This window comes from Thamnophis sirtalis, unplaced genomic scaffold, assembly GCF_051295495.1.
Source record: "Thamnophis sirtalis isolate CommonGarterSnake01/CBP01778 unplaced genomic scaffold, rThaSir2_p1.2 scaffold_2, whole genome shotgun sequence".
NCBI classification, from domain to species: Eukaryota; Metazoa; Chordata; class Lepidosauria; order Squamata; family Natricidae; genus Thamnophis; species Thamnophis sirtalis.
The window spans coordinates 2,567,629-2,590,712 of record NW_028261382.1 but is presented as its reverse complement, the minus strand read 5'-3'; the positions used below and the strand labels follow the sequence as shown (position 1 = coordinate 2,590,712).

General features: G+C 46.6%; 1 protein-coding gene across 1 annotated transcript in view; it reads left to right on the top strand.

Moving 5' to 3' along the window:
* The window catches only part of PTPN9 (protein tyrosine phosphatase non-receptor type 9), a 31,111-nt gene extending 13,950 nt beyond the window's left edge, over window positions 1-17,161 (top strand). Inside the window, exons 3-13 of the mRNA XM_087703997.1 lie at window positions 1,199-1,288; window positions 2,583-2,707; window positions 3,926-4,031; window positions 7,715-7,825; window positions 8,897-9,225; window positions 9,819-9,912; window positions 11,681-11,750; window positions 13,758-13,836; window positions 14,694-14,844; window positions 15,471-15,678; window positions 16,759-17,161. Of these exons, the coding sequence (XP_087560123.1) occupies window positions 1,199-1,288; window positions 2,583-2,707; window positions 3,926-4,031; window positions 7,715-7,825; window positions 8,897-9,225; window positions 9,819-9,912; window positions 11,681-11,750; window positions 13,758-13,836; window positions 14,694-14,844; window positions 15,471-15,678; window positions 16,759-16,973 (1,578 nt within the window). The 3' untranslated portion in view covers window positions 16,974-17,161. The remainder of the gene's footprint in view (window positions 1-1,198; window positions 1,289-2,582; window positions 2,708-3,925; window positions 4,032-7,714; window positions 7,826-8,896; window positions 9,226-9,818; window positions 9,913-11,680; window positions 11,751-13,757; window positions 13,837-14,693; window positions 14,845-15,470; window positions 15,679-16,758) is intronic.
* Window positions 17,162-23,084: the final 5,923 nt, after the last annotated feature.

Sequence of the window (23,084 nt, the reverse complement as noted above, 5' to 3'; positions counted from 1 at the left end):
AGATGTTTCCCAGAACGGTTGCTGGAATTGGGGGAGATGCTGAAGCTTGTTGATCAGAAAGGCTCGGCGGTTCGAATCCCTAGCGCTGCACACACACACACACATATATATACATATATACACATACATACATACATACATATTGCTGAGCAACCGGAGTGGAGCTTAGGCCTGCTGGTGTTCTGGTATTGATAAAACAAAAATTAAATAAGGAAAGTGTAGTGAGAGTAGAGGGACACAGTGGCTGAGTGGTGAAGACTCTGAGCTTGTCAATCAGAAAGGTCAGCGGTTCGAATCCCTAGCGCCGCGTAATGGAGGGAGCTCCCGTGACTTGTCCCAGCTTCTGCCAACCTAGCAGTTCGAAAGCACGTTAAAAAATGCAAGTAGAAAAATAGGAACCACCTTTGGTGGGAAAGGAACAGCGTTCCGTGCGCCTTCGGCATTGAGTCATGCCGGCCACATGACCACGGAGACGTCTTCGGACAGCGCTGGCTCTTCTTGGGCTTTGAAACGGAGATGAGCACCGCCCCCTAGAGTCGGGAACGACTAGCACCTACGTGCGAGGGGAACCTTTACCTTTTAGTTTAATGAAGGGAAGGACTACAAGTGACATGATAGCAATGTTCCAATATTTGAGGGGCTGCCACGAAGAAGAGGGGGCTCAGCCTCTTCTCCAAAGCACCCGAAAGCAGGACAAGGAGCAATGGGTGGAAACTAATCCAGAAAGGAAGCAATCTGGAATGAAGGAGAAACTTCCTAACAGTGAGAGCAATTAACCAGTGGAACAGCTGGCCACCAGACGGGGCGGGTGCTTCTATCACTGGAGGTTTCTAAGAAGAGATTGGGCAGCCACTTGTCCGAAATAGCAGTTAGACTTATATACCGCTTCATAGGGCTTTCAGCCCCCTCTAAGCGGTTTACAGAGTCGGCATATCGCCCCCACAGTCTGGGTCCTCATTTCACCCACCTCGGAAGGATGGAAGGCTGAGTCAACCTTTGAGCCAGTGAGATTTGAACCGCCGAACTGCAGCTTAGCAGTCAGCTGAAGTGGCCGGCAGTACTGCACCCTAACCACTGCGCCACCTCGGCTCTTCTATGAACTAGGGTCTCCTGCTTGAGCAGGGGGTTGGACTAGAAGACCTCCAAGGTCCCTTCCACCTCTATTCTGATGGCTTGATCTTCTTTCCCACCTCTTTAGGAAACAAGGTTCAAGGAAGGAATCGTGAAGCTGAAACCGCACGAGGAACCCTTGAGGTCAGAACTCCTGAGTGGGAAATTCACCATCCTGGTAAGTTTTGCTTCTGGAGAAAAATAGGTGAAGCCAGGAAACCCTGGAAGGATTGCAGGGAAATTTGAAGGCTGGGAGAAATTCCCCGAAGCCTTGATAAGGGGGCATTCAAATAAGGATGGAGATGGTCTGAAGTTCTAAACAAGACTCTAAACAAGCTATGGGTAATCATATGCGCGAGGGGAACCTTTACCTTTTAACCCTTTTATATGACAAACCTGTAAGGCGCCCCCCCCCCCCATTAGCAGTTTCCCCATAGAGAGCTACGGCTAACAAGAATTTTATCCTGAAATGTTCTTGTTCCTTGATTAGAATAGAATAGAACAGACTAGAACAGGGAATAGAAAAGAATAGAATTCAGAATAGAATAGAATAGAACAGGGAGAAAAGAAGGAAAGAGAAGAGGGAAGAGAAGAGAATTCAGAATAGAATAGAACAGGGGAAAAAGAAGAGAAGAGAAGGAAAGAGAAGAGAGAATAGAATAGAACAGGGGAAAAAGAAGAGAAGGGAAGAGAAGAGAGAATAGAATAGAATTCAGACTAGAATAGAACAGGGAAAAGAAGAGAAGGGAATAGAATAGAATTCAGAATAGAATAGAATAGAACCGGGGGAAAAGAAGAGAAGAGAAGGAAAGAGAAGAGAGAATAGAATAGAACGGGGAAAAAGAAGAGAAGGGAAGAGAAGAGAGAATAGAATAGAATTCAGACTAGAATAGAACAGGGAAAAGAAGAGAAGGGAATAGAATTGAATTCAGAATAGAATAGAATAGAACAGGGGAAAAAGAAGAGAAGGGAAGAGAAGAGAATTCAGAATAGAATAGAACAGGGGAAAAAGAAGAGAAGGGAAGAGAAGAGAGAATAGAATAGAATAGAATTCAGAATAGAATAGAACAGGGAAAAAAGAAGAGAAGAGGGAATAGAATAGAATAGTTGGAAGGGTCCGTGGAGAAGAGAAGAGAGAATGGAATGAATATAGAATAGAATAGTTGGAAGGGACCTCGGAGGTCTTCTAGTCCAACCCCCTGCTCAGGCAGGAAACCCTACACCACTCCAGACAAATGGTTAATCTCATACTTAATCTAGGATACAGGGGGGGGGGGAATCAAAGCCTGCAGCTATTAAGAGCCAGGAGCATTTCCAAAATATTTGTGCTGCTGAATAACCCGGCTTCTACTGCCCTTCGCCACGGACGAACCCGAGTTCCTTGACCACGTGCCCATGATCACCATTCTCCGTGGTTTAGCAGAGGTTCATATCAACCCTCGCTGATATTCTTCCCCCTGCTTTCTTTGCAGAGTGTGCGAGATCCTTCCGGAGCCTCCATTGCTCTCTTCACTGCTAAGTTGCACCATCCCAACAAAAGTGTCCAACACGTGGTACTTCAGGCCCTCTTCTACCTGCTGGACAGGGCAGTGGAAAGGTAAGGAGGGCTATTTGCAGTCCAATTGGGCACCTGGTTTTGGCTTCGAGAGCCTGGAGCGATGGATAGCAATAGCAATAACGCTTAGACTTATATACCACTTCACAGTGCTTCACAGCCCTCTCTAAGCGGTTTACAGGGAGGAAGGAAGGAAGAGCACTTAGACTTATATACTGCTTTACAATGCTTTACAGCCCACTCTAAGTGGCTTACAGAGTCAGCCTCTTGTCCCCAACAATTTGGGTCCTCGTTTTACCCACCTTGAAAGGATGGGAGGCTGAGTCAACCCTGAGCCGGTGAGATTTGAACTGCAGAACTGCAGTCAGCTGAAGTAGCAGCTGAAGAAGGAAGGAAGGAAGGAAGGAAGGAAGGAAGGAAGGAAGGAAGGAAGGAAGGAAGGAAGGAAGGAAGGAAGGAAGGAAGGAAGGAAGGAATAGTACTTAAGACTTACAAACTGCTGCTTTACAGCCCTCTCTAAGTGCTTTACAGGGAGGAAGGAAGGAAGAGCACTTAGACTTATATACTGCTTTACAATGCTTTACAGCCCTCTCTAAGTGGTTTACAGAGTCAGCCTCTTGCCCCCAACAATCTGGGTCCTCATTTTACCCACCTCGGAAGGACGGGAGGCTGAGTCAACCTTGAGCCTGGTGAGATTCGAACTGCTAGCAATTGGCAGTCAGCAGAATTAGCCTGCAATACTGCATTCTAAACACTGGGAAGAAGGGAAAGGAAGGAAGGGCTACAATAGCCCTTAGACTTATATACCGCTTCATAGTGCTTTTACAGCCCTCCCTAAGCGGTTTGCAGAGTCAGCCTCTTGCCCCCAACAATCTGGGTCCTCATTTTACCCACCATGGAAGGCTGAGTTAACCTTGAGCCTGGTGAGAATTGAACTGATGGCAGTAGGCAGAGTTAGCCTGCAATACTGCATTCTAACCGGAAGGAAGGAAGGAAGGAAGGAAGGAAGGAAGGAAGGAAGGAAGATAGCAATAACGCAGACATATACTACTTCACAGTGCTTTTACAGCCGTCTCTAAGCGGTTTACAGAGTCGGCCTCTTGCCCCCAACAACAATCTGCGTCCTCATTTTTGAATTAGGCTGGGCTTTTGGGTGTGAGCCTCAACTCCCTCTCTTAATCCTCGTGGAGGCGAGATGCGATCCAGGCTGCCACTTTGCACGTGACGTTAAATCAGTGGTTTTTCCTTCCCACAAACTAGCTTTGAAACTCAGCGGAACGGACTGGTGTTTATCTACGACATGGCGGATTCCCACTATTCCAACTTCGAGCTGGATCTCAGCAAGAAGATCTTAAACTTGTTGAAGGTAATGAGAAAGCGGCCGTTACCCAAACTGACCTCGCTTGGAACTGCCCCTGGGAGCGCAACCCCCCCCCCCCCGAAACCAGAAATTCTGCTAAGAAAAAGCTTCAGATGTTTGGCTTCCCTTCTCGGGCATTGTCCAACTTCGTCAAGGTCCCTGTCCCAACAGATACTTCCCCCCAAAATGTTTCCCCAGATGGAAATGTTTGGTAGTCCATAGAAACTGTGTTGGGTCTTACCTAGGAATTGGGTTAGAAGCATGACGTGGTAGCCCTGATGGGCGAGGAACCCTTGGCTGCTCTCTTACGTGTTTATGGAGAACAACCACGAAGTTCTTGAAGGCCGTCACGAAAAGGTCTCAATAAAGGGGGATATTAGCAGTTCAGGGTTGAAATGAGAAGCCCCTGGAGCTCTCTGAGCTTGGTAGGTCCCTTGTGGATGTTTCATGATAGCCCTGATGGGCGAGGAACCCTTTGCTGCTCTCTTACGTGTTTATGGAGAGCAACCACGAAGTTCTTGAAGGCCGTCACGAAAAGGTCTCAATAAAGGGGGATATTGACAGTTCAGGGTTGAAATGAGAAGTCCCTCGAACTCTCTGAGCTTGGTAGGTCCCTTGTGGATGTTTCATGATAGCCCTGATGGGCGAGGAACCCTTGGCTGCTCTCTTACGTGTTTATGGAGAGCAACCACGAAGTTCTTGAAGGCCGCCACGAAAAGGTCTCAATAAAGGGGGATGTTGGCAGTTCAGGGTTGAAATGAGAAGCCCCTGGAGCTCTCTGAGCTTGGTAGGTCCCTTGTGGATGTTTCATGATAGCCCTGATGGGCGAGGAACCCTTTGCTGCTCTCTTACGTGTTTATGGAGAGCAACCACGAAGTTCTTGAAGGCTGTCATGAAAAGGTCTCAATAAAGGGGGATATTGACAGTTCAGGGTTGAAATGAGAAGCCCCTGGAGCTCTCTGAGCTTGGTAGGTCCCTTGTGGATGTTTCATGATAGCCCTGATGTGTTACCCAAGGAGGAGCCAATGAGAAGCCTCGCATGGAAGCCAGATTTTTTATTTTCGGCCAGTTTATCCGGCATAATGAAAACCTTTTAATTGCTCAACACAAGGCTGTTTCCTTCATGAATCAAATATAAACCACAGAGCTTTTAATCCAGCCATCTACTGGCCCGAATATTGACCTGCTGGTAACCATCTCCTGTTCATCATCAGCCCTGCAGTTCTCCTCAAGCCACGGATGAAGAACTCAGGGACAATTTCCCAGGGGCGGGGGAGTTTAAAAACAAGCCTTTTCCTGTCTGAAAGTGCCCTTTTCGGGAGAAAAAAATGTCAGCCAAGCGCAAATATTTGAGATCCTCGAATGTGGTCATCTGGTTAAAGTCCTCAGCCGGTCAGTTGACCCAGAGCATGGGGAGCTTCTCTGAAGGACCATCACGAGGGGACTGAGGACAGAGAAGAATTAGAGGTGGAGTCTCTCTGGCCCCAGGGAATCCCAACCGTGGTTATCAGTTGGGTTCCCTTGGCCCAGAATTATCCCTGAGCCCCAACTCTTCCTTCTTTTTGATTTCAATTTAAAGCAGCAGTGACTTCCCCCCCCCCCCAAAAGAGAAAGAGAGATAATACCTACAAATGGCAGATACTTATTGAAGCTATACAATTAAGTGCTTGGCATAACCTTAGTGGGGGATAGTAGTAAGTTATAAAAAAGAAATATTTATTTAGCGAATGGCACATCCCATTTCGATAAAAACACAAGAGATAAAAAAATACAAAACGCATAGGCACCAAAGACAAATTCCTTGTGTCCCCAAATACACTTGGTCAATAAAGAATTCTATTCTCTATTCTATTTCTATTATTCTATTCTATTTCTGTTTATATTTATATTCTATTCTATATTCTATTTTATTCTATTCCATTATATTATATTATTCATTCCAATATTTATTTTATTCTAATCTATTCTATTCTCTATTCTATTTCTATTATTCTATTCTATTTCTGTTTATATTTATATTCTATTCTATATTCTATTCTATTCCATTCCATTATATTATATTATTCATTCCAATATTTATTTTATTCTGTTCCTATTCTATTCTCTATTCTATTTCTATTATTCTATTCCTGTTTATATTTATATTCTATTCTATATTCTATTCTATTCCATTCCATTATATTATATTATTCATTCCAATATTTATTTTATTCTAATCTATTCTCTATTCTATTTCTATTCTATTTCTGTTTATATTTATATTCTATTCTATATTCTATTCTATTCCATTCCATTATATTATATTATTCATTCCAATATTTTAGTCTACTCTATTCTATTCTATTCTATTCTCTATTCTATTTCTATTATTCTATTCTATTTCTGTTTATATTTATACTCTATTCGATATTCTATATTCTATTCCATTCTATTATATTCTTCATTCCAATATTTATTTTATTCTCCTCTACTCTCTATTCTATTCTATTCTCTATTCTATTTCTATTCTATTCTTTCTGTTTATATTCATATTCTATTCTATATTCTATTCCATTCCATTCTATTCTTCATTCCAATATTTATTTTATTCTACTCTACTCTCTATTCTATTCTATTCTATTCTATTCTACACGACATGGCTTGGAATTATTGTGACACCAAGATCGCGGTTTCTTTCTTTTTATTACTTGGTCATTTTTGAACACAGCCATGACCTGTGGCTCTTCAGCCATTCGTGACGACCTTCCCAAGCATCCACTAACATCTCTCATCATGCACAGACAAGGATATTTGTTCCCTGAGCCCAACCAACTGCCAAGGGCTGGGCTGGTCTTTTTGATGGGGCAGTTTTCATCAACAAATCTTCAAGTTGTAGAAAAAAAGTAGGGAATTTCTGCTCTTCCGAGCCTGTTAGCCTTCACTGGCTGAGATGGGCGTCAAATTTACTTCAAAGCAAATCCACTTTGCAATTTACTTTTTACCAATTTCTACTCTTTCCAATGTACTTGGGCCTCCCCCTACTGGCCAGAGGGGGGAAAAGCAGGCAAAAATCCCCCTTTTGAGTTAAAACACCATTCTCGCGAGTCTAGGATCTCCTGGTGGCCTCTTATCCTCTCTCCCAACCCTGTTTAGCTAGGTGCTCCTCCTTACCTGATCAGGTAAATCATTGCGGTACTATTGAGGGTGTCGTTGCTCGGCTGTGTTGAACGAGGATGTTAAGGGCTGTAGTCGTGTAATTCAGCACAGACCGTAGTCTAGTTGTGAACGACACACACAGAATACAAGAACAGTTGAAGGAGGGAAGAAAGAGAAGAAAAATTGCAAGGAATATCAAAAGGAAGTCCCTTCCCCCCCTAATAACTGACCTTTGATCCATTGATGAATACAGATTTCCAATAAGTACCAAATCTCCCTTGTTCCACATTCAAAATTTGGGTTTCCCTTGACAACAATTCTTAACAGTCTAATCTTCAATGATCCATTTGATGAGGATCGATTGTCCCCCCCGCCCTGCAATTCTGCTTCTCGTTCTACGATTTATCCTGCTCTTTATCTGCACCAAATCCTACGACAAATTTCCTGTATTTTATTTTTCTGGCCTTAATTTCTTGTCTGTTTTCCTTTTTGTTCCAAAATGCTGATTTAAAAAAATAATGGAATATTTTTCTAACTATCTCCTTGGTTTCCAGGGAGCCTTTCCAGCACGCCTGAAAAAGGTTTTCATCGTAGGAGCCCCCATGTGGTTTCGAGTTCCCTATTCTATCATCAGCTTGTTGCTTAAAGAGAAATTACGAGAAAGGGTGAGTTGCTAAAAGGGTGAACCAGCCACATTCACACGCCCAGTTGAGAAATTTAGGCTGAGTGCAGGGAAAACAGACAATGCGCTATGCTAGGAGCTGGGGAAGTTGGAACTAAAATGGCAAATGAGAGCCAGTTCAGGTGCTGGCTTAAAAACCAGGAGATTGTGAAATCTAGTCCTGCTTTAGGCATGGAAGCCGGCTGAGTGACTTTGGGCCAATCATCAGGAGACAGGGAGTTCTAGTTCTGCCTTAGGCATGAAAGCCGGCTAGATGACTTTGGGCCAAATCACCAGGAGATGGTGAGTTCTAGTTCTGCCTTAGGCATGAAAGCCGGCTAGGTGACTTTGTACCAGTCCCTTTCTGTCAGCCCAACCCATCTCACAGGATGGTTGTTTTGGTGGAAATAATAAAGAGTAATTCGCCACCTTAAATTACAAACTTGAAATTGTGGCACGTATGTTTCTCTTGGCTTCTAGGTGCTTGCTACGAAAAGATTTTTTTCAAAATGACCATCAAGATCATTAGTATTTCTTATATTATTATTAACACGCTCTGATGCTAAGGAGTTAGATGTTCTACTCCCCCTCCCCACCTGAAAAGAACTCTGTTCTAACTGCCACTCGGGCGTGACCAGCGCATGACTCACCCGGCCTGGGAGTTTAGACATTCTACTCCCCCTCCTCACCTGCAAAATGTTCGGATGCTAAGGGGTTAGACTGAGGGAGAGGAGGGGATAAGATTAAGATAGGAGAGGCCTCTGTGGGGCAAGACTGAGGGAGAGAAGGGGAGAGGAGAGGCCGATCCGTTATTACACATTAATTTTCAAGCTGTAAGTGTCGATTTATTCCATAGTTTCGTAGCAAAAGGGTGGGTATCCAGCTAGAAAAGTAATAAAAGCAGGATTTTTTTAAAAAAAAAATAATGTAATAAATCAGGAATTCAGTGCAAGCAAGCCGAAATGGTTGAACTTTGAATACAGGGAACCTTCGCTCCCTTCAAAAAAAGGGCAGGGAATAAAAGTTTGTGAGGCCCTTTTGATTAGCACTGCCATGTGCCGCTTCCTCTTTTTAGGTCCAGATGGTGAAGATGTCGGAGCTCAGGCAGCACCTGCCCCAGGAGTGCCTCCCCGAGTACCTGGGGGGCTCTCTCAAGCTGGACCCCCTCAGCTGGAACTGCAGGTTCCTCCCGCAGCAGAACGGGCACCCGGACCCCCTGGATGAGCTGATCCTGGTCCCTCTGGCTCCACCTCGGGACAACGGCTCCGTCCATGTGCCCGGGCCCAAGTCCATGACTCTGACCGAACTTCTGGAGCACGTCAACCAGAAGCAGAAGCGAGGAATTTATGAGGAATATGAAGGCATTCGGCACCGGAGCCCCACGGGCACCTTCGGCTGTTCTCTGTAAGCACCCAGGAGGGCAGGAAGGTCTGAGGTTGGAGAATAAGAGGGTTGGGAGGTCTTCTAGTCCAGCCCCCTGCTCAGGCAGGAGACCCTAGACCATTTCAGACAAACGGCTGTCCAGTCTTCTTCTTAAAAACTTCCAGTGTTGGAGCATTCACAACCTCTGGAGGCTGTTCCCCTGATTGTGTCAGCGTTCCAAGTATCATGTAGAATTAAATCAGAGTCCAAGGCAAAACGATCCTTAAAGTTCCAATTTAATAAAGCAGACATCCTAGCACATCTCTGTTAATCTCAATTCTGGAAAAGACATCAGAATTCCACCCAGTTAAAAGTTCATGATCTTGTCCCCACACTCACAAATCCATCACATGGTCCAATCTTCTTTTTCCATGCTGGCTTCCTCTTCGGCTTTGAAACGGAGATGAGCACCGCCCCCTAGAGTTGGGAACGACTAGCACATTATGTGTGAGGGGAACTTTCACCTTTACCTTAAAAGAAATTTAAAGAAATGTTCGCTCCTTTGCTAGTGGCCTTTCCTTGCTGGGAGCCGTTCCTGGTGTTTTCCTCGTTCATGTTTCTGCCCTCCTTTCCAGGGCACCTTTGAACCAGGAGAAAAACCGATACGGGGATGTTCCCTGCCTCGATCAAACCAGGGTGAAGCTATCCAAACAGTTCAACTATCAGGAGGTGAGTGAAACTGATGGGAATTTCTGGGGATCGAACCCCCAAATCACAGCAAAAGAATTCCATCTCTGGCTGCGCAATTGAAGCAGGTTTGAAACAGACCTTTATAATGGTCGTGCTAACGGCCAGGGGTGTTGTTGGGGGGGGGGGGGAACTGGATATTTTCCATAGGGGGCATTCGTACACTGCCTAGGGGGAAGTTGGGCTGTACGTCAACGGAACACAATTTAGAATTGAAAGGTATTTGGGACAAAGAGAAATAGCAATAGCACTTAGACTTATATAGTGCTTTTACAGCCCTCTCTAAGCAGTTTACAATCAGCCTGTTGTCTCCAACAATCTTGAGAGACCGCCTGCTGCCAATTACCTCCCACAGACCCATTAGATCTCACAAGGTTGGCCTCCTCCGGGTGCCATCTACCAGCCAATGCCACCTGGCTATTACCCGGGGCAGGGCCTTCTCTGTGGCAGCTCCAGCCCTCTGGAACGAACTCCCCGCAGGGATTCGGACCCTCACCTCTCTCCAGGCCTTCCGAAAAGCTGTCAAAACCTGGCTTTGCCAGCAGGCCTGGGGTTGATGAGTTCCCTCCCCTCTCGACTTGTATGCTTGCGTGATTCTTGCTTATTTTAATTATCTGTATTCTGTTTTATGTTCCCCCTTTTCCCGTTTTGAATTGTTCGCTGCCCTGAGTCCTTCCCGGAGAAGGGCGGCATACAAATAATACAATACAATACAATACAATACAATCTGGGTCCCTCATTTTACCCACCTCAGAAGGATGAAAGGCTTGAATCAACCTTGACCCTGATGAGATTCGAACTGCCAAACTTTCAGCTAGCAGTCAGCTGAAGTAGCCCGCAGTGCCGCACTCTAACCACTGCGCCACCTCGGCTCTATAGAAATCCCTTTCTATGAAGAAAGGGAGCAGAAATCCCTTCTGTTCAATTAAAGGCTTTGCCATATAAGCAGATTTAAAACTTGCAGTTATGATGGAGGGTCAAAAAAAGCACCCTCTTTCTCTCCGTATTTTCTGCTCCGCTGTTCACCCCTATGCTAAAGGAGATAATCGGCTTTAAGCACGCAAGGGAGTTGCCAAAGACTGCATATATTGTTCCGCGCAAATCATTTAGTGGAATTCGGGGGTATATGCCCTTCACGTTTTAAAGCCCAATTACAGAACGTGGGGTCATGCGGATAAAATGTAAAATTCTGTTTCCCTGCCCGGAGAAAACCTTTTGGGTCTTGTCATTGTTAAGAAATAGAAAGGAAGAGGTTGTGGGAACAGTTAAAGTTCTCTTTTTGTCTGAGAACATAGGAAAAGTACTATTGGTTGCAAGAGAGAATAGCAGATGGGTGAAGAAAGTTATGACTACAGTTATGAAACTCCGGTTTCATGGGCCTTTTGTTTAGGAGTAGGGAATAAAATCTGATATTTTTTTAATATTGCAAAGCACTAAAAATACTTACGCAGGTGGCGCGGTGGTTAAAGTGCAGTACTGCAGGCCACTTCAGCTGACTGTTATCTGCAGTTCGTCTGTTCAAATCTCACCGGCTCAGGGTTGACTCAGCCTTCCATCCTTCCGAGGTGGGTGAAATGAGGACCCGGAGTGTTGTTGGGGGCGATATGCTGACTCTGTAAACCGCTTAGAGAGGGCTGAAAGCCCTATGAAGCGGTATATAAGTCTAGCTGCTATTGCTATTGCTATTTATCTTTGCCCAACACCAAATGTAGCACCTGTAGGGTTGACAAACACAATTGTGTCTCTATAGATGACCGACTACATCAATGCGAGTTTCATGGACGGGTACAAGCAAAGGAACGCTTATATCGGCACTCAAGGTATTTATGGCCGCAAAGTCAGGGTTCCAAGTAAGACCCCCCCCCCTACAAAAGAAGACCCCCAAGGCTTAAGTTTCCCCAAAGTTCCATTTTATTATGGTTTTTTTTTACCCAAGAGACAGATTAGAAATAATATGAGAATTATATTGGATGCATTAGAATATTATGAAGTACACCCCGGGAAACGAATGGCATTGTTATTTTGGGATGCACAGAAAGCTTTTGATAATGTAAATTGGCAATTTATGATAATGCAACTGCAAATAATGGGCTTTGGGGAGGGATTCATAAAATATGGTTAAAGCTATTTATAAAGAACAACAGGCTAAGGTGATGGTAAATGGAGATATGACAGAAAATATGCCGATTAGAAAAGGGACCAGACAAGGGTGCCCGCTATCTCCACTGTTATTCATATTGACACTAGAAGTTTTGAACAGAAAGATAAGGCATGATATAAAAGGAATGAAAATTAAAAAAAGAATATAAATTGCAAGCATTTGCAGATGACTTGGTATTTATTATTGAAGATCCAGTAAAGTTGTATTTTATTAGAGATGTCATATTGGCCCATCTGGGCAAACCCAAATCTGAAAGCTTCCAGGTTTTCTCCACCCAAAAGAAAGTCCCAAGTCCCTGCCCAGCACCCACACGTCCGTCACATGATCCAATCAGGTACCATCCAAACCAGGAGATGCCTCCCAGTCACCTCATGGCAGCTGCAGGACACGATGACCTTGACTTTCTGAGAAAGAATGTTGTTATGGCTACATAGCATCCATACTCTGTATAATCCCCCCCTCCCATTTTCCCACAGTAGTAAAAAAATGTGGCAGGCCTGAAGTCCGAAAGGTAAAACGATGGCTTCCAGGTCTGACACCCAGATCTTGGAAAACATCACCTGGTTCTTTAGAAATCATAGAAAAGAGGCAACATCTGCATTCAGAGTCTGGAGTCTTGTCAAACCACAGCTCCCTCTTCTGGCCTGGCTCAACAGGTGTGCTTTGCATGTCTGGTGCTCCAGAAAAACCCAATGCCTTTTTTATCAGGTTAGACTCGAAGTCTTATCACCCTATCTTGCAACTAGAAGCAACCAGATTGTTGCTAAATTTTGGCCCTGCCTATTATAGGACGTCCTTGGCATACGATTCTTAATGGAACTGCCCATTTATGTTGTCTGCCATAATGGCCTAAAACAGGCTGGTCACATGACTGGCCCAATTTTATGACCTTTTTTGCGGTGATCATTGCGTGGACCAATAATCCACCGTGGCACAGTTTTGTCAAAACCCAGAAAAGCACTGAGTGCTTTCTTACTCTCTTGAAATCCCCTTCTCTCCAATATTTCCACTCCACAAGGAAGGGAGATAATGGGCCAGGATCAGGGCAACCTACGTTTAATGTCATGATGATCACATGTCTGAGGGACGCTGCGCAGGTCATAAATGGAAGACATTGGTCATAACGTTATTTCTTCTGCATCATCGTGACAACTTGAGAGACCGCCTGCTGCCAATCACCTCCACTAGACTGATTAGATCCCACAGATTAGGCCTCCTCCGAATTCCATCCGCCAGCCAGTGTCGACTGGCGACTACCCGGAGGAGAGCCTTCTCTGTGGCTGCTCCGACCCTCTGGAACGAACTCCCCGTGGAGATTCGAACCCTCACCACCCTCCAGGCCTTCCGCAAAGCCCTTAAAACCTGGCTGTTCAGATAGGCCTGGGGCTAAAGAGCTGTTGCCCCCGTCTCGAATGGTATGACTGTTGTGTGTTTTTAAATTATGTATTGTTATGTTTTGTCTTTTATTTTCTGTCTGTACCCCCCTTCCCTGATTTGAATTGTGAGCCGCCCTGAGTCCCCTTCGGGGGAAAAGGATGGCATATAAATATAATCAAATCAAATCAATCAAACTTCAAAGGGTCCCTGAACAAAGCAGTAAGTAAGCGAGGACTAACTGTAGTATGTAGCTTTCAACAGCGTCTTTTTGTTTCCTGTTTCATTCTAGGGCCATTAGAAAACACGTACAATGACTTCTGGCGGATGGTGTGGGAACAGAATGTGCTGGTGATTGTGATGACTACAAGGTAACTGTTGTGGAGCTGGCAGCAGATTCGGACAATGAGGTGGTTGGGGAGGAACATGGGCCAGTCCTGGAGTCTGGGGAAGGCTCGAACGAGGGCTCTGTGTCGGAGGCAGAGATGGGGCCAGAGCCGTCTGACAGTTATCAGCTGCCTTTGGAGTCAGACAGCAGTGAGGCAGAAGAACAGCTGGAGCCTGTTCCCAGTGTGCGCATGCGCAGAGTTGCCAGACGAAGGGAACGGCTAAAGGACAGGGGTCGACTTGGGAGGAAGGCCACAGGGGGGACGGTGAATGGCCCCTCCCAGAGGAAATAAAAGAGGAGCGAAAGGGGAGTGGAGTTTGCAGGAGACAATTAGTTTGCTTAATTGGTTCGTGACTCTCCGAGAACTCCTTGCCAAGTTCTGCAGAGATCGGCCTGGCAGCTCTCCAAGCCGGATGAAGTCTGTGACTTTAAATCCTCTCTCGAAAGACTTTGCTGGAAGTTGAAGGAGCAAAATTCACAGTCAATTAATAAAAGGGTTTTTTGTCAGGACAAGGAGTTGGCTTCATGCTCTCGGGAAGCCTCGGTCAGAACACTTAACATATCTGTGTATCAGACAAAAAGTAAGCATGACCTTGATGGGTTTTTAGGAGAGAGGGTGGCTGTCCCCATTTGCACTGATGCTCTTCCGAAAACGCTCTTGACTTGAGACATCAAGCCAAAGCCAAAGCTCTTCTGGTTTTGGACTTGACGTCTTATGCCAACTGGGCGCCAACTGTGGTTCCTTCAAATGATGTCTCTTCATGCTTCCATTGGGCTCCAAGCTGACCCCTTCCGGGTATGCACCCATTCCACATTCTCCTTTTCTTCTTTCCATGAAAGGATTGAAGAAGGAGGCAAAAGGAAGTGTGGTCAATATTGGCCCCTGGAGAAAGACTTCCAGATCGGCTATGGAACCTTAACGGTTACCAACCTTGGAACGGAGAACCTCAACCATTACAAGAAGACACTCCTGGAGATGTTTAGCTGCGAGGTAATTGCATCAACTCTTCGTCCCAAGGTCCAAGGGGTATCATCACAGAAACAATCCTGGTGGGTCTCCAGATTTCTGGTCCTCAACTCCCTCATTTCCCATTGGTTTGGCTCCATAGCAGTGTTTCCCAACCTTGGCATATCTAAGATGGGTGGACTTCAACTCCCAGAATTCCACAGCTGGCCATGCCAGCTGGGGAATTCTGGGAGTTGAAGTCCACTCATCGTCAACCTTCTGAGGTTGAGAAACGTTGATCTAAAGGGAGCCATAGGGGTCATCGACTCCCAAGCAGAATAGCAATAGCAGTTAGACTTATATACCGCTTCATAGGGCTTTCAGCCCTCTCTAAGCGGCTTACAGAGTCAGCATATCGCCCCCCACAGTCTGGGTCCTCATTTCACCCACCTCGGAAGGATGGAAGGCTGAGTCAACCTTGAGCCGGTGAGATTTGAACCGCTGAACTGCAGATAGCAGTCAGCTAAAGTGGCCTGCAGTACTGCACCCTAACCACTGCGCCACCTCGGCTCTTAGACAACCCATCCTTGCAATAGTGGCAGGAAGGTGATGATCTGAAACGTGGGATCAACACACTCTCTCTACTTCGCCCCCTTTCCAACCGCCTACAGAACCGCGAGAGACGCCGGGTGACCCATTTCCAGTACGTGAGCTGGCCCGACTACGGGGTCCCTTCCTCGGCGGCCACACTCATTGACTTCCTGGGAGCCGTCAAGCAGCAGCAGAGGGTGGCCGTCAGCGCCTTGGGACCACGCTACAAAGGTCACCCGGGCGGGCCACCCATTGTGGTACACTGCAGTGCCGGTATCGGGAGGACAGGTAACTAAAATTGTCCTGGGATCTTGAGTGGAGGGTTAGGTTTCCAAGAACTTCAGAAGCTTCCTTCCCATGGCTCCACCCTCTGCCTCCCAGCATGCCCCACCTAGCAAAGTCAGAGCTTAGGAACCTGGGAGTTGAAGTTCACGCCCCTCTTGGAGGGCCCACATTGGAGAAGACTTCCCACTCGTAAAAGTGGGAGTAGTGGAGGTCATTTCCTCTTCCTTTTAAATTTTTGGGATGCAGAGAAGTGATCTTCTCCAACCTGTGTTGTGGCCCACCAGCAGAGCTGGCAGCAGGAGGTTGGGGAGGAACCTGGGCCAGTCCTGGAGTCTGGGGAAGGCTCTGAGGAGGGCTCTGTGTCGGAGGCAGAAAGGGGGCCAGGGCCGTCTGACAGTTATCAGCTGCCTTCAGAGTCAGACATCAGTGAGGCAGAAGAACAGCTGGAGCCTGTTCCCAGTGTGCGCATGCGCAGTGTTGCTAGACGAAGGGAAGAGCTAAAGAACGGGTCAACGTGGGAGGAAGGCCACAGGTGGACGGTGAATGGCCCCTCCCAGAGGAAATAAAAGAGGAGCGACAAGGGAGTGGAGTTTGCAGGAGACCATTAGTTCGCTTCATTGGTTCCTGACTCTCCAAGACTCCTTGCCAAGTTCTGCAGATATCGGCCTGGCAGCTCTCCAAGCCAGATAAGGTCTGTGACTATAAATCCTCCAGTGAAAGACTTTTCTGGGAGGAATTCGCAGTAAATTAATCAAAGAGGTTTTTGTCGGGACCAGGAATTGGCTTCAGGCTCTCGGGAAGCCTAAGTCAGAACTCTGCCCACTTGTAAAACTGGGAATAGAGGAGGTCATTTCCTTTTCCTTAAAATTTTTGGGATGCAGAGGAGCGATCTTCAACCTTTTGCCCTGCCCTGTAATCAACCTTCAATCTCCCCCAAGGCCCTGCAGGTTGGGGGTTATGGGGATCTGGAAGCCCAATATTTTCACCAAAAAGCAGGCTCCAAAGAAGTTGGGGCCAAAGATGGATTTGTTTCGGAAGGTGGCCGATGGGTGATCCCTTCCTTCCTCCTCTCCTTCCTCACAGGTACTTTCTGCGCACTGGATATTTGTCTGTCACAACTGCACGAGGTGGGCACGCTCAACATCTACCAGGCGGTGGTGAGGATGAGGACCCAGCGCGCCTTCAGCATCCAGACCCCTGAGCAGTATTACTTCTGCTACTTGGCCATCCTTGAGTACGCCTACAGAGAAAATCTGCTGCCCATCTCCCAGCCCAGGAGGGGTCCGGAGAAGAGCTAATCGGAAGGTCCACCTTAGAAGGTCTGGAAGGTCACCACGTCCTCAGGTTCAGAAGGCCTTGGAAGCTCAGCCAGGCCTCAGCCACAGGAGGATCTCCTATGATGCCAGATTCCTTCCTTCCTTCCTCTCATCTTGCTTCCTCTTTCTCGCCTTTCCTTTTTCTCATCTTTCCTTCCTTTTTCATCTTCCTTCCTTCATCTTCCTTCATCTTCCTTCTTCTTTCTCATCTTCCTTTTTCTCATCTTTCCTTTTTCTCATCTTTCCTTCCTTTTTCATCTTTCCTTTCTTCCTTCCTCATCTTCCTTCCTTTTTCCTCATCTTTTTCTCATCTTTCCTTCCTTTTCATCTTTCCTTTCTTCCTTCCTCTCATCTTTCTCTCTCATCTTCCTTTTTCATCTTCCTTTCTCATCTTCCTTCCTCTTTCTCATCTTCCTTTTTCTCATCTTTCCTTTTTCATCTTCTTCTCATCTTCCTTCCTTCTTCCTTCCTCATCTTCCTTCCTTTTTCTCATTTTTTTCTCAACTTCTTTCCTTTTACTCATCTTTCCTTCCTTTCTCATCTTCCTTCCTTCCTCATCTTCCTCTTTCTTATCTTCCTTCCTTCCTCTTCCTTCCTTCCTCTTCCTTCCTCTTCTCATCTTCCTTTTTCTCATCTCTCCTTCCTTTTTCATCTCCCTTCCTCCTTTCCTCCCTTCCTTCCTCCTGCTCAACAAGTAGGTTTGGTCGGAGCTTTCAGCTGGACCTGGCCAGTGGCAAGCCCATTCTCCACCACCAAGGTTGGAGGACATTTTTCCTGGACTGCTCGGCCACGATGAGCCACACGACCAGTAACCACGGACAAGGACTCCCTTGAACCCACTTCCTTGACTGACCCGTGCCTTATTGAGAAAAATATATATATATGCTAGTAACGAAGGAAGCAAACCCACGGGCTGCGTTAACGGAGTCCATGAGCGGGAAAATCTTGACTCTTCTCCATGGGCCTGTCTTACCAGAGGCTGCCCCGGAAGAACAACCCAACGCTTCAGTCTTAACGACCGCTGGGGCCTGCCTGGTTGTCGTCCAAGTGTCCATGCGACGTCCTTCTCTTGCCCGGGATCGAACCACGATTCCCATTGATGATAGGTGTAGCTGCTTCTAGCCAAGATTCAGCGTAGCCTCATTCCGAGGGGCAACGTCCCACGTTAACGGCGCTTTCTATCCCCCTCCCTCCACCCAGCTCTGCCCCACTCCCGCCTCGGTTCAGCCACGCACAAGGGAGGTTTCTCCCGCACCCTTGAACGAGGGCACCGATGCCCAAGAGTGGGTGAAGGAGGTGGGAGAGGCGAACCCCAACTGTTGCGAAGACAAATGAGGGTGACGTCCATCCATCGGTGGCTCTTTGGGAGGGGTTTAGCAGCCCCGTAGGGAAGGCAGGAGCAGTGGTGGGGGGAATAGCTTATATGTTTGTTCCTCGCTGGAAATGCTAAGCGGCTGGTACGAATTGGGGACCAGAAGGAGGGGCCAAATTAGAAGGATTGTGGGGGGGGGGCACAGGAGCAGAAAGAGGCAGGGCTTTAAGATGGGACAATTCTCTTCTACAGAGGGTCTTCTTCCAGATGAAGCGGGGGGGGGAATGTACTTTTAAGGCATCAAGAGACAGAGAAGGTTGTATGGATGTGGGGCACCCAGTAATCCTCCTTGTAGCATGTGGGGCCTCATAGCAGCAAAGATAGCATGGGGCTCGTATTCCGGAGCTCCAGGGGACCCCCCCCCCCTTTCTCTCTCTCTCTCTCTCCATCTCTCTCTCTCTGCTTGCAGAGGAAAAAGTGGCCACCTCGAGCCGCGCGAGTAACTTTATACTGGAACCAGATCTTTAGAACGTGTATATTTCTTATTTTTTACATCCTCTCCTCTTTCCCTCGCCCCACCCCACCCCACTCCCCTTCCTTTTTTTCGGTTTTTATATTTAATCTTTAACTTGCGCACATCCAAGTTGGAAATAATTGTACATGTTCTCCGGTCGCTGCTTAAACAGCGAATTATGGGCTCTTTCTGGGGGGCGGGGAGGAGGGCAGGGGGGGGGTTGTTTTTGGTATTCACCATTAAATATGCCTACAACCGACTGGCTCAGGGCTGAATGTCCTTCGGCAGCTTCTGCAAATGCGTGTTTGAAGGCCGGGTTCGGCAACTCGCGGCCTTTCTCCTCTTGGCAGGCCTTGGCCCAATTCCAACCCCTTTCCTTTCGGCAAGCCAGCGATTCAGGTCTGTGGCAAAAAAAATCTCCACTCTCGCTAAATCCGGGATGGCAAACCCCATGGACGGCACAGGTGGCACGCTGAGCCCTCGGCGGGCACGAGAGCCGTTGCCCCAGCCGAGCTCCACTTCACTTGTCTGCAACTGGCATTGCATTTTGGGGACTTGCACGGTGCCCCCGTGCCCCATTGCGGCTTCCAGGTTGGTGCAGGGGGGATTCCAAGCCCCCCACCCCACCCCCAGCAGTCCGTTTTGGGCCTGGAAGGTTTCCTGCACCAACCTGGAGGCAGAAAAAAATGGGTTAAGGGAGGTGGGGCGCATATGTGGGGGGGGGGAGCATGGGGAGGATGAGGGGGGGGACCAGTGGTGGAATTCAAATAATTTAACAACCGGTTCTCTACCCTAATGACTATCTGGGTGTAACGTAACCATCCTCTGCTACCAAATGTGATGTTCCCGTGGTTCGTCCATGAGGCCAATGTGGAGAAAAGACAGGACACGATCTTTCTCGGGATGGAGCGACCCAGATTGGGGGTCTGAGAGCCCCTTTTATTGAGATAGGACAAAGGCAGGAGGAGCAATAGCATGTGGTTAAAAACAGCCTGTAAAAGTACAATTTCTAATCTACTGCTCAGGGAAGTTCTGTCTATATATGGTCAAATCCTGGGCGTCATTGGTAGGGCACATCTCAGGATGTTATGTTATGCACTATCAGGATGTTATGGAGTTTTAGGAGTTTGTTTTCTCCTGTGTGGTTCAGCGTGGCTCTGCATGCCCCGTTATCCACTGGGCCATGGGTGACCACTACGCCTACACAAGGAACTATATTACAACATCTGGGTAGGTGGTGCTCGGCGGTCATGTGACTGGCTGGGTGTGGCCAACTCAACGTCACTCAGGTCGATGGGCGCTTCGCCTTAGCTGTGACAATAGTAATAAGGGTTAACCGGAGAGGCAGTTTCTGTAAGATGGGAAACAAAGATGAGGCTAGAAACAACACCAGGATGTTTCCTTCCTGCCTTCCTTACAGGATTAGCCCCGTAAAGTGGGGGGGGGGAAACAAAATGAGATTTCGTCCAACAACCGGTTCTCCGAACTACTTAGAAAGTTACCAACCGGTTCTCCCAAATAAGTGCGAACCGGCTGAATCCCACCACTGTGAGGGGGACGCACACACATTGCACTATGGATGCAGGCAGGCGGCTGTGCTGTAACACGCACATGCGCCGGTTTTTTGTTGCGTAACGACAAACATCACCGCGTTAGATGCTGGCTGAGGATTTCTGGGAGTTCAAATCCGGGCATCTTAACGTTGCGCAAGATCCGGGGAAACACTGTTTTTAAGGACGTTGCCTTTCAGGCATGTAGCAAAAAACAACAACAACACATGAAAAGAAACAAGCTTGAGGGATTGTTTTGAAGGCAGCTGGCTTGTTTTTGTAGCCTGGATCGCAGCCTTTGCACAACAAAAAACTTTGCCTTGAACTCTGATTTACTTTTGGATGCTACTTGGAACTCTGACAGAGAGAGGAGTAATAACTCGGGGTTCCAGGACCCGCTATTAATGGGCTGCTTTGACTCAAAAGTGCAAATTTAGGCTGAATGCACCAGGGAGGGAATGCAGGAGACTCGGGGGCTTCGGCATTTGTGCCCAGCCTAGTCTGCCATTTGCAGATGGGGCCCATAACGCGCCTTTCCTGAAAAGATGGGTCGATATAACCCAGAACGGGGCATGCATTAGGGGGTTTCGAGGGGGCTTAGAGGGGAAAAGGTGGAGGTAGGAGAAGGTGGAGGTAGGAGAAGGGATGGCAGAGGTGGAGTCAAAAGAGGGATCAGCTTAGAATCCTTAGGTAGCCACAAGCAAAGCAAACTCCCCTTGAATGCTGCTTATGAGATGGAAGATGACCTTCATTGTCACTTTTTCCTAGGAACACACTGGCAGATATTAAAACATGAAGTTCTGATGCCCCCTCATAAAAGAATTTGGATAAGAGTGATAGGGATATATAGATACACTATAAATACACACACACACGATAGATAGGTAGGTAGGTAGGGAGGTAGAGAGGTAGAGAGGTAGATAGATTACATACAGGGCGGGGCATAACCTTTTCCTAGGGGGTCACAGCAACACTTGTAATAACAACACAAATAATTCATACACCATTCGAAAGCCCATCAAAAACTGAGTTTATTGACACGATTTAATAGTCAGTATGACCACCATTAGCCCTTCGAACAGCATTCAAACGAGGTGGATAAGAACACAACAAATCTTCAAACAGTTCCGTTCGATTTTCCAGATTTTTCAACACAGTTTCCAAATTCATTCTCAAAGTTTCAACCGAAACAAATTTAACATTTAATAGCTCATTCAATTCAGTTTTTTATGGGCTTTAAAATGAGGTGTCGCGGAAGTTGTAAACTGCTGTCGATCTTGCTGTGACCCCCTAGGAAAAGGTTATGCCCCGCCCTGTAGATATAAATACAGATAGATAGATATAAATACAGAGATAGATGATAGATAGATAGATAGATAGATAGATAGATAGATAGATAGATAGATAGATAGATAGATAGATAGATAGATGATAGATAGAGAGGTAGATAGAGGTAGATAGATATAAATACAGAGAGATAGATTGATAGATAGATGATAGATAGAGAGGTAGATTAGATAGATATAAATACAGAGATAGATAGATAGGTAGATAGATATAAATACAGATATAAATACAGAGATAGATAGATAAATACAGATAGATAGATATAAATAGATAAATATAGATAGATATAAATACAGATAGATAGTAGATAGATAGATAGAGAGGTAGATAGATTAGATAGATATAAATACAGAGGTAGATAGATAGAGAGGTAGATAGATAGATATAAATACAGAGATAGATAGATAGATAGATAGATAGATATAAATAGATAGATAAAAGATAGATATAAATACAGATAGATAGATAGATAGATAGATAGATAGCTGTTTTTCTGGTTTCCAGTGCACGCATGTATGCCAGCCAGCTGGTCTTCGTGGGCGCCAGAGCACCTGAAAAAAACAGTCCCAAAAATGACCAAAAAGGTCATTTTTGGGCCCCAAAAACGGCCCGAAAAAACCCTAAGCATGACCCAGAAAACAGCCCCCAAAAACAGGTTTTTTTGTGCCATATTCAAGCTGTTTGTTTCTTGAAAAAGCGCTTTTGGGACACCCACCCGCTCCTCAAACCTTTCTGGAGGAAGGCAACTTTCCCCAAAGTTGATGCTGGGTGCCAAGGAGGTTTGAATGCTCCCAGGGCCAGCCCAGCTTCCTAAATTTTGCAAGAGGCGGATCCCCAAAGGGGAAAAAAAAAAAAACACAGGAGGGGAGGGCCATTCCCAGCCTCCCCTCTAGGAGGCCCGAATAACTTACAGATGCTGATTCTCCATCAAAGGCCAGGGGTTTCCAAACTTGGCCACTTTTAAGACTTGTGGACTTCAAGTCCCAGAATTCCCCCAGCCAGCCGGCTGGCTGGAGAATTCTGGGAGTTGAAGTCCACAAGTCTTAAAGTGGGCCAAGTTTGAAGACCTCTGATCGAAGCCTTTTTCATACAACTTCCGGGGGTGGGGGCAGAGAAGAAAGAGGAGGCGTGGCCTAAATCATAGCTTTAATCCCCGCCTCCCCCACAACGGTCCCTCTCTCCCTCGGCCAATCAGCGCCGGGGGGTGTGTCCCTCCATTCAGGATTCCTGGCTTGGGGCTTTAAGGGTATGTAACAGCTGCTTTCAATTGACTCCCCCCCCCCCCAAATGCTGGATCTCGGTTTTCTTTTCTTTTTAATTATTGTTATTCTTTTCCTGCTGCTGCTTTTCCCCGGAGGGGGGGAGGCGTG